Raw genomic sequence first — 11,931 nt, 5'->3', positions numbered from 1 at the left:
CAAATGCAGGGAAAATGATAAATGCAAGCATGAGATTTATTAGGATGAGAGTGGATTAAAGTTCAATCTCTTAACACTCCACCACAGTAGGTGGCGGTATGCGCTTATGAAGTTGGTTCGCAACCCGCCGTAAAATCTGAAGAAGAAGCGGCTGAGCAAATCTGACGCATGGAACACAATTTAATGCGCGCGAAGTTCGCAGGCAGCGGTTGGAGATTGTGCATATGGACATACACGGTGTATAGACGATTATCAACAATATCAGTATCACCCACGTATGAAGTGAAGTGGTCAACTAATGATTCATGAAAATTCGGAAGAAGCCTCTTGAAGATGTCTGTGGAATTGGAGGGGTAAGAAAAAGTTTAATCGTACAGTAACTTGTTGGAAACAAATCTGTTAACGGTAGCCTAATGATTACAAACGTGTGAAGTATGTTTTGGGTTAATGTATTAGTTATAGGGATGCTCATATCAGTTAATTTTCCCGACCGATAACCGTAGCTTCTAAACCGAACATTAACCGTTAACTTATAAAATTTTAATATGAAATTGTCATTGAGTAAAAATACAGTTGACGGTTGTCTGTGAACTAGTAAAAACAAAACATTTAATTTGAACGTGCAAACAGCAGCCACAGATCAACAACAGAACCAGGATTCATACATTATCAGATATTCACGCAACATTACCTTATTAAAAAGCACGCGATCGGTCCAGTAGATTAATATCCAAAGGACAGATTGTCTCCGTTTCATCTACCACAGTGGTCATTTCTAAAGCAGGACGCTTTTCAGAAAGTTTTGGTTTTGCGTCGTCTTTGGTTTTACGTCGTGCAAACAGCAGCCACAGATCAAAAACAGAACCAGGATTCATACATTATCAGATATTCACGCAACATTACCTTATTAAAAAGCACGCGATCGGTCCAGTGGATTAATATCCAAATGGCAGATTGTCTCCGTTTCATCTACCACAGTGGTCATTTCTAAAGCAGGACGCTTTTCAGAAAGTTTTGGTTTTGCGTCGTCTTTCTCCGTTTGTCCAAAAAGAGCTAGATGTTTATGGTTAGGGTCAGAGGCCATCAGCGAACGTCTGTCCGGATGTGCGCAGACGGACCGCGTCATCTTGCGCGGACACGCGCGCGTCTCCGTTCAGCTTCCAAACACGCATACAAATGATTTCTCATACAAATGATTACTTTATCAGACCGTCAGGGCAGCAATCATTTGTGTCATTTACAGGACATTCACAAATTAAAGATAGAAAAGTGGCGAAATGTCTGTCGGCTCATGACGACACACACCATGTATTAACAAATATTTTTTATTTTAACTGATAATGTTAATCGGTCATAATTTCTTACCTTCGGTTAACGGTTAAACGGTCAATGTGAACATCCCTAATTTAGTTATGGAAGATATTGTAGTTCTAATAGAATAAATTCTGTCCAGTATCACATTGTATATCAGCCATCGTTATAGCCAACGTTACACTTCGATTAGTACATTAACGGTCGCAGTTTGCCTATAATGCAACGTAAAAGGTTCGCGAAACACAACCAATGCAACCGTTGCCGTGGTAACCTTTACGAACGACAGCCTGTGCTAGAAAGTAAAACTCCAAGTGAATATGTTGTGTAAGTTACGAAAATAGCTGAATGTGTAAAGGGCATCACTGTTTTTCGCTGTTAACCTAAAACATTTGCAGCAATTATATCCATCTGCGTGTGAATAATGTTACGTTAGGCCCGTGACTCACTAGACTAATATTTTTTTATCTTAACCCAATGTAAATCCTTGGGAGGTGACAATGGCTCCAACGCGACCAGGAGCATTTAAATAATCGTTATGTCACCACACGATTGAATATATTTTATATATATAGAATTCCCAGTATGAGTGAACTGTTCCTTATTTGAGACCATATAAGATCGGCACACAACCGTTCATTTGAGCTAACTCGTGTTCCCATTAAATCCACATTTCTAGTGTAATGGAAGGCTGTGCAAGCCTTGAACCAAAGCTTGAGCTGAATCCTGAGTCTGACATCGATGAGGATGTTGAACAGCTAAAGCTCAAATGGACTTCCAAAGAGGTGAGTGAAAGCATCAGGCAGGGTTCCCACGGGTCCTTGAAATCCTTGAAAGTTTGTGGATCTGGGGGAAATAATTCAAGGCCTTGGGAAGTTGTTGAAAATATACATGCATAGATACAGGTCATTGAAAGGGCTTGAATCCATTTTATGGAAGTTTTCTGAAAAAAAAACAACAACATATTATTCCATGTGTAGTGAAGGATAATATCATACAAATTCTAGACTTTTCAAGCACACGTGCTAAACTGTTCACTTTAGATGCTTATATCTTCTGTATGCAAACGTTGATTCATACCAAAATGCTTTTTTGTTAGCATAGTTGTGTTGGACACATGAAAACGTTTTAGGTTATGTATGTAACTGTTGTTCCCTGAGAAGGGAACGAGACGCTGCGTCTCCCTTGCCATACTTACTCCGTCCCTGTAACGCCGTCTTTGTCAATATTTCAGATAGCGATATACTTCCTGGCTCCCGTGTCACACTGTTTTTGTCGTTAAGTCTCACCATTGATTGAAATTGATATACACATTCAGATGCACTTACTCCTGGAAACGGAACTGTAACAATGTATCTTAAAAGGTAACACAATGTAACCTTGCTCTCACTTGAAAGGTGTCCCCACATTTAGTCCTTGAATTTGAGGGTATTGGATCTGGAAAGTCCTTGAAAGGTCCTTGAATTTGAAGTTAACAAAGGTTTGGCAACCCAGAGGGATGCATCGAAAGGAAAATTCTTGGCCGAAGCCAAATAAAATGGAAAAACTCCAGCTGAATGTAGTCGAATCCACTTTCGATCGGATCGCTTTGGAGTTGCGGAACGCAATGTGGTTGAATGCGTTCGAACAGCCACACGCGACCGCCTTCTCTCCGCCCATTTATCTAATCTGAGGTATTAAACACAAGTTTAACATCTTTTTTTGACTTCTGGCGTGAACATACCGTGAACAGCGCTATTTTTAGCCTTTCATTGATAAAACTACTGCGGGTGTTCTCCGTAGTTTCGTTTTGAAAGCGTGAAAGTTGCGCGATCCTATTTCATCAATTGCGCTGAAAATTCAGAGAAAGCTCTTACATACACACGTACAAAACTCTGTGCAGCATGTTAACTTGCTAAACAAGCAATGGACTCTGACATAGTATTAGTTTGCGTCCATATAAACTCATAATTACTCCCGCTCGCGTTTGAATGACAGCAGAGAGACTCGCCCACCGTCTCACAGACCACCCCCTCACATTATTCAGAACAGAAGTGGTCGAAAGTGGACAAAAGAGACGGATTTAAATACCAGATGTAAACGTAATGTGTCTCTCTCGTCCACTTGTGATCCGGTCGATGAAAACACATCTTAATACCAAGTGTAAACAGCCCCTGTGGGTCAAATTCACATCAACACACATAACGAATCTACCGCGTCTAGTTTGCCTAATCATACGAGACATTCACGCAGAAATTCACGTCATGGGAGGGGCTTCTGCGACTCCACTGAGACTCCACTTGCTTCCTGTAATCACGTCACTACTACAGCAAGGTTCTGATTGGTTAACATGTTGCAGAAATCCACAGAAATTCAGATTTTTCAACTCGTGCGTCTCTCGTGGCAAAGGCCATTTCATCTGCGCCTCGCGTTCCGCGCCATAACGCTGCAGAATGCCTAATCGCATCTTTGCATTGACTTAACATGTAAATCACTCTCCTTTGCCGCCTCTACTGTGTCTTGTGTGAACCCTGCATTTTAGGGCCTTTTACACCTGCTCACTTCTCTGAACAAATAGATAAAGATAAACTTTGTTTTCTGTACTTGTGTATTCAGCAGACAAATACTCAGGATCTCCGCCTCCTTGTCTTTCTCAAACGCTGCATTGTGTTCAGGTTGTCATTTTAAGTGATGAGTGAAACTTGTAGTGCTGTATGTTTTCGTGTTTTTCTCTGACACTTTTAAATGCTTTCACCAACACATTTGCTTCATTTGTGCTTCTCTCACTCTCCACTGGTTGCAATTTGATCACGTCATCAAAGGCCTCATTATGCGGAAAAATTTATTCTGCCTTTTCACTTGTTCATTCGAACACCAAAAACAAATTTTTTGCTATTTTTGGACGAATAATTTTGGTTGCCGAACATTCAGTGCATCCCCTAATTAGAAAGCATTAGAATGCCATAAAATCATTACATTTATTTATAAAATTTGTGGTCTCAGGGATGAGGTGAGGGGTCTGCGAGATCAGTCTTCATTCTATTTATATATTAAAAACACACACGTATATGCATGCATGCATGGACGTGTGTGTGTATTTGTTAGGGCTGCACGATTAATTCAAATGTAATCGAAACCGAAATTCAGAAATTTTAACCAACCCTATTTTATCATGTCGGTTATTTTGGTTTTTAATCCTATTAGTACTTTCCCTTTAAAACATACTACCGCGTGTGAGGTTACGTGGCACCACCACGACCAGTCAGTAACATAGAGATACATAGAGGAGAACTCAAACACTGTATGCATGTATGGCTAGAATTAGTCATGGGGGTTGTATAAATCCTTGGTTCGTAACTTCCTATTCTGAACGTTTATCAATTGTGCATAATAACATGTGCAGCAACTGCATAGAGTTCAGTCGATTTAGTGGAAAATGTTTAGGGAAATGTAACTAATTGCATTTTGGGCTGATTTAAGGAGTGTAGGCTGATTTTGCGCTACTAGAATTTTCAGTCAGGGGGTGCAGTGCTCCTTATAACAAAAAAGTTAGTCTGGAGCCCTGAATGACTAGAGTTTAAAAATAAATAACTTAACCTTTTTATTTTTTTTACTTTTTTTTTATTTTTTGAAACTTGCAGTTTACAGTAAACTATGTGACACTTTTCATTTCAAGCAATGTGTGTTTTGATTTCAGTTGAAGTCACAATGTTCAATAAATAACCATTACAACTAATACTTTCTTCTTCACTCAATTCTTTTAAAATCAAATCAACAAATGCCCTAGATACAAGACAAATAGATACAAGAGCTCTTTTATACCTGTTGTGACCAGTTTTTTAAACACTTCTACTTGAATGTTTGATTGACTTACTATTATTGTTTGGTGTGCTTTTATGGTGTTTGTTATGTCTATGTATTGTTTTTTTACTCTATCTGCTGGCTGCATAAAAAATAGCCCCTCGGGATAATAAAGAATACCTTGACCTTGACCTTTCAATAGAAAAATATATTCCACCTTTAATATCTGAGCATATTTACAATACAAACCTTGCCAGTGAACTATGAGGCAAATAATAATAATAATCGTTCATTAATCATAATCGATGTCAAATGTTAAATTAACCCCAGGTTTTGATTTTAGGTTAAATCGTCCAGCCCTATGTCATTTTTTGCAATGATCACTAAAATATGGTGATCAAACACTTGAAAAAGATATGTAATGGAGGCAGGGTATTTAACAATAAACTTTATTCAACAAAATGTGTATTACATCAGTGCACTGAACTGTAAACTGCACTTATTATTAGTGCTGTGTTCAAAATATCGGTATGATGATGCATCATCAATTCAGCACGTTCTGAATCGACTCGGATGCACTTTTAAAGGTAGCGTGACGAATCGCAGTTGATCCTGAGATCTGTATGGTCTCCATTGACTTTGTATTGCAAGAGGCCGCCTCCTTGTCATTTCTGGCTTATAACAAAACAGAATAATGCCTAAAAGCTGCTGTCTGACAGGATGTACAGCTAACAAGCCAAAAAACCCAGAAATAAGTTTTTATAAGCTGTCAACCCCAAAAAACGAGTGTTTAAAGACACAAAAGTGGAAACAGGCAACTTTTCATAGTACTTCTATTAGTAGAACTGCACCCACTAGAGGGAAACTTAGTCGGCAATTCACTTTTTTCTCCTTAGAGGCTGGGTTTTACGGCTCGACAGCTTATAAAAACTTATTTCTGGGTTTTTTGGCTTGTTAGCTGTACATTTTGTCACACAGCAGCTTTTAGGCATTATTCTGTTTTTGTTATAAGCCAGAAATGACAAGGAGGCGGCCTCTCGCAATACAAATTGTTTTATGCATAACTGTGCTCTGTCTATTGGTTTCTGAAGAGCATTTTTAAAGCCTAAAGTGGGCAGAATTGCCGTTGCCAACTTGGCATCGCGTCACTCCCGGATGACAGAAAATGTAAGAAAAAGAGGCGGAACGTGGGTGGAGCTGAGGTGCCTGGTTGCTAAAACTACGCCCGTCCATGTGATGAAGTTCGCTTAGGCTAAGGAGCTAATGCTATACGCTACTGATGGAAGCCTAGAAGTCCAGGCTTTCAGGGGCAATGGTGGTTGCGGGGATGGAAGATTTTGGCGGTTGATATTTCAACGTTTCCAACTCTTGAGGTAAATTAACCTAAAACTTAAACTATTTATCAGATATTTATACTATACTACACATGGCTTAATACACTTAATATACTTTAATTAACAGTTAAGAAACATTAGTTGTGCTTAAATGAGAATTAACGTTATTATTAATGTTACTTAAAACAATGTTACTTGTCATTGTAACGTTAATAATCTAGCATTCGATTCCTTTTGGGTAAAACACCACGAATATTATTATCGCTTTACATTTTAACGGCTTATGTTAAGGTTAAATTGTGTAATTCCCCATACTATTTTGATTCACTGTTATCGACTGCTTTGCGAGATTGTCCTGAATCCTGAGATGGAAATGCACTTTTATATTTTTTTATATTTGTATATACTGTTTATTTCTTTCAGCAATCGATTAAGGTTGAGGTCAAGGACAACCATGATTCACCCATCACATCTTTTACAAATGCACAGAGCTTAAACTGTAAGTACTAGTTTTGGCTACTGACATTTGACATCTGCTATTACTTTGTCTTAAATAGACAACAAAATATTATACTGTCATTTATATTTTGAGGTGTTGCTTTCTTGCTCTAAATCTCTCACAACGTTTATCAACATTAAAAACGGTTCTACTTTTCGTTCTTTTTGATTTTCATTCCCTCAGGCAATTCGTTAAACCTTATTTATTTGTTTCCATAGACAGAGTGTGGATCATTGGTGACAGCTATGTCAAACAAGGTGCCCATAGAGCTGCAGAGACCAAGCAAAGCAACCTCAGTCTGCCAGGCGTCTGTGTTTGCTGGTTTGGCTTGAGTGGACTGCAGTGGAAAGGACTTCTCCCCTTTTTCTCCAACTCCTTGCAAGGAAAAGTAGCCCCGGAGGTCCTCGTCATCCACTGTGGTGCCAACGACATGGGGGAGGTCAGAAGCGTCCAGCTGGTGAATGTAATGAAGCAGGACCTGCACCAGCTTAAACTCTGGCACCCTGGCATGAAAATCATGTTTTCAGCTGTTACCCAGAGGTGCCGGTGGAAGGCTAATGTCAATCCGGTTAAGATTGACAAGGCTAGGAAGTTTGTTAATAGGGTTATGGCTACATTTGTTCATAGCATAAATGGTACCATGATTAAGCATCCTTACATTAGACATGACAGTCCTGGGCTGTTTTTGAAAGATGGAGTTAATTTGACACCTAGGGGAATTGATATTTTTATAAGTAGCATAGCTAACTGCCTGAAAGACCACATCAAAATGCAATAAACGGCTGTTGGCAGTGTCTACTCACCGCTGTTAAATACTTATTAGCTGTCTGTTGAAATTACATTAAATGTGTATATTTTAGGTTAGTAGGGATATCTTGTATTAGAGAGAGAGGTTATGTACTGCCCAAACTTTTATTGGTTTGCCAGGTAATACCAGGGAGTTAATATGGATCCTTTCGAGTGTTTTAAATAAAATAATCTGTTTAAGTGTCCATTGCTGTGTGTTTGTGTTTATGACTTGCAGTGCGCGTGTTCACTACTCAATGGAATGGGATAAATGCAGAAATGCTTTACTTAATAAAGGGATAGTTCACCAAAAAGTGAAACTCACTCTCTTGTTGTTACAAATCGATGTATTTCTTTGTTCTGATGACCACAAAGGAAGATATTTTTAGGAATGTTTGTAACCAAACCGATCATGAGCCCCATTCACTTCCGTTGGAAGCTGCTAGTGCAAGTGTGGGTTTACAGCAGAGGCGAGTTCAACGATTTGCGCGAGTATATTACATACAAAGTCAAATGCAAAGACGCGACCAGACGCGTCCTCGAGTGGGGCAATGCGAATGACGCAAAACGCGCTATTTGCCTCAAACGCGTCTTCGCCATAAGTTGAAAATATTCACCTCGAGCGAAAAATTTGCATGACACGAAGTTAAATCCCACAAGTAATCTAGAGCGAGTAACGCAATGCCCCGTGTTTGTTGTGTACGAAGTGACACAGTGTGCTTGTTTTCCTTGTTTTTGTATTCAATAAAACAACTGACTGTTATGCTGCGTTCAGACCATCCGTGGTAGAGGCGTGAAGCGCCCGTCAATGTAAAGACCCGTTGAAGCGCGTCTGGAGGTCTTGCGGCGTGAATGAGTCGTGTAGTGCAGCGCGGTAGACACGATTCCGCCTCATTCACGCGAATTAAGCAAGTTGAAAAATTTTAACTTTGTGTTAACCAATCAGGCGCTTGCTTGGTAGTGGTGTGATTACAGGAAGCGAGCGGAGTCACAGAAGCCTGTGAGGTGTTTCTTAATGTCAAGGATACTTCCTTGACAGGACTAGTCTTTCCACGTTTCTTCCTTCAGAGGCGAGGCTCCTCTTTAGCATTCGGAGAACACGTAAATGGAACAGGCTAGCAAGTGCACGTCATTGCGTCGTTACGTCAGTAAAAAGGTGTGCTTTCGGCACCGCGCGCATAAGATTGGGGGTGATTTCAGAGAGCGAAGGCTACACATATGCATCCTTTCCTGTATATGGGATATTTTTCGAATAAAGGACTCAGTCCTTGGTTGAATTTCCGATTTTTTTCAATGACGTAGCATCCTTGAGATTCTGACTTCTGAGGATCCTTCCTTGACATTGAGAAACACCTATGGAAGGCCCTCCCATGACGCGAATTTCCTTGTGAATGCCTCAATGACCAGAATTTCACGCGCAAATAAAGGGAGTAAACTCAAAATGTTCAAGTGGCACACTAGACGTGGAAGACGCAAATTTGACGCCTCAAACACGGCTGGTGTGAACCCATGTTTAGAATAACAACGAATAAACAATGTCCATATACAATGTTCTGGATAAGTGCAGTTAAAACTGCTTTACAATGCAATGAAATGGCGTTTGATGTTTCAGATGACCACGGTCTGTGTGCATAACAAACATTCAGCATGAAAACGTATTAGCCTTCAGGCTTTCTCGGGTGTCCATGAGGGATACAGAACATACAGTACTGGTCAATAATGTTGCAATAAGCACACACACTAAAAGCACTGTTTGTTTACGTCGTGTTTACGTATTCATGGACATAATGTCTACAAAACAATGCGTTATCAAACGTGCGCTAAAAGATGAGCAAATTCCCAGCCAATGCACTTGTAGGTATGCTGTCAAGTCACCGGGTATCAATAAAATATGACTTTGCACTGTTGTGCAGTCGATAATGACGTAATGTAGCATACTTTTATTCGTTTGTTATTTTTTGCAAACGTTTCTTTAAAGAACATAGTCGTACATATGAACACAATATTGAGCAGAGTATCTCGGCTCACTTTGGCACCCATGTTGCCGCTGTGTAGACAATACCTTTTTCACATACCACTTCGTTTGAAGTGAGGTACTGAACATTTTCGTTTCAAGGGCTATCTGATACTTCCTCTACCTATAAACCCTACAACCAAAAGAGAATCGGGGAACGCGCAAAACGAAAATTTGGCCTTAGTTTGACTGCATGTTTGTTTATTCATAGATTTAAAATAATTATATGAGAGAAGAATATAATGCCAAGAGTAAGGCACTATCTTTGTAAAACTACATGAGTAAAGTCTTTCTACAAGTTCCCACAAAAGCTAATAAATGGCAAAAACACAGCTGTTACAACACTGCTTATTCAATGTACAATAAACAGATAATAATGTTACGAAGTTTTAAACAAAAATGTCATTGAAAATTGTCTTGTATCATTATGTGCATTGCATCATGTTTTGAGATATGTATCGTTTTGGGAAATTGTATTGATATACAGCCCTATTTCAAATATGGTAATTTCAAATTTAATCGCAAATTCACTTTTAATATTGTTTTAATATTCCAGTGTTTATATGTACAGTATATGCAAAGTTTACAGGAAATAACCGTGTTTGTTGTTAACTTTAGGATGAAATTCTTGGGACCCTTGTGAAGCGATTTGGAAGGAATGACTGGGAATTGATTGCAGGCTTCCTACCTGTGAGTGTTTTTTTCCAAACAATGTTTTATCTAAAGTTTCAACTACTATACATGCAGTGATGTTGCTTCACATTTTTTCAAGGGGACATATCATGACAATCTGACTTTTTTCATGTTTAAGTGCTTTAATTGGGTCCCCTGTGCTTCTATCAACCTGTAAAATGTGAAATACATCAACATAGTAACTTAGTTTTGGTAAACCATTCTCTGCAAGCAGGTTAGGTAATTGAAATTTAGCTCCCCCTGTGATGTCAGAAGGGGATAATACCGCCCCTTAATCTGCACTATCCAACCACAGCACTCCCATTTAGTGCAGATATCAGCTCATTTGCATTTAAGGACACACCCAAAACCAGCACATTTTTGCTCACACCTACAAAGTGGCACTGTTAACATGTTATAATAAATTATCTGTGAGGTATTTTGAACTAAAACTTCATATACGTAGTCTGGGGACACCAAAGATTTATTTAACATTGTAAAAAAGTCTTGTGAAATGTCCCATTTAATCCCCTAAACCTGTTTTTAAATCCAAAGGCTAACTTTAAATCTGGTTTTTGCTGGTGTTCATGTGATCATTGTAAGTTATCTTTTGTTTACAACATTTGTGTCAATTTAGAGACTCTTTATTTATATTTCTTAAAGGGACATTCCACTTTTTTGAAAATATACTAATTTTCCAGCTCTCCTAGAGTTAAACATTTGATTTTTACCATTTTGGAATCCATTCAGCTGATCTCTGGGTCTGGCGCTAGCACTTTTAGCATAGCTTAGCATAATCCATTGAATATGATTAGACCATTAGCATCGCGTTAAAAAATAACCAAAGAGTTTCGATATCTTTCCTATTTAAAACTTGACTCTTCTGTAGTTACTTCATGTACTTAGACTGATGGAAAATTTAAAGTTGTGTTTTTCTAGGCAGATATGACTATGAACTATACTTTCATTCTAGTGTAATAATCAAGGACTTTGCGTCTGTAACATGGCTGCAGGAGGCGCAATGATATTACACACTGCCCGAAAATAGTCCCCTTGGTTACTTTCAATAGCAGGGGACTATTTTCGGGCACTGCGTAATATCACTACGCCTGTTCATGAATTTCTGGATTGCAAAAACATTGTGTTTTGCAAATGTAAAAAGTTTTGTCAATTGAATTTTGAATTTGCAGGGTCGAACGGCACAGAACTGTAAATACAGATTTACAACTGTAGTAGACCCTGACCTCACTAAGGGAACCTGGACCAAAGAAGAAGATGATAAGGTGAGCTTATGCTTTTTCTATATCCTGGTAAATAGTTTTTTGTGTTTTTTATATACAAGGTAATATTGAACCTTATGTTTCAGCACTCAATACTTCCATCATAAAAATTAGAACCAAGCTGTTGGGACCAAGCTGCTAAATGATTAATCGGTTGAGTTTGATTTGATTGTTCAGCTTTTGCAAATTAGTTAAAGAGCCCCTATTTTTCATTTCATAATTTTGCATTTCTTTTGCTATGTAAGTGCAGATCGT

General features: G+C 38.8%; 1 protein-coding gene and 1 long non-coding RNA gene across 2 annotated transcripts in view; both read left to right on the top strand.

Annotated features, from left to right (window-relative positions):
• The first annotated feature begins 152 nt into the window (after positions 1 to 152).
• The window catches only part of mybl2a (v-myb avian myeloblastosis viral oncogene homolog-like 2a), a 29,491-nt gene continuing 17,712 nt past the window's right edge, over positions 153 to 11,931 (top strand). Inside the window, exons 1-4 of the mRNA XM_073813022.1 lie at positions 153 to 353; positions 1,991 to 2,096; positions 10,343 to 10,414; positions 11,587 to 11,679. Coding sequence (XP_073669123.1) covers positions 334 to 353; positions 1,991 to 2,096; positions 10,343 to 10,414; positions 11,587 to 11,679 — 291 coding nt within the window. The 5' untranslated portion in view covers positions 153 to 333. The remainder of the gene's footprint in view (positions 354 to 1,990; positions 2,097 to 10,342; positions 10,415 to 11,586; positions 11,680 to 11,931) is intronic.
• On the top strand, positions 6,191 to 8,313 carry LOC141281344 (uncharacterized). Its single transcript, XR_012335608.1, has 3 exons — positions 6,191 to 6,464; positions 6,849 to 6,924; positions 7,143 to 8,313. It is a non-coding gene; the product is annotated as an uncharacterized lncRNA (long non-coding RNA).

This window comes from Paramisgurnus dabryanus, chromosome 21, assembly GCF_030506205.2.
Source record: "Paramisgurnus dabryanus chromosome 21, PD_genome_1.1, whole genome shotgun sequence".
In the NCBI taxonomy this organism is placed as follows: Eukaryota; Metazoa; Chordata; class Actinopteri; order Cypriniformes; family Cobitidae; genus Paramisgurnus; species Paramisgurnus dabryanus.
This window is presented reverse-complemented; position numbering and strand designations above follow the sequence as displayed.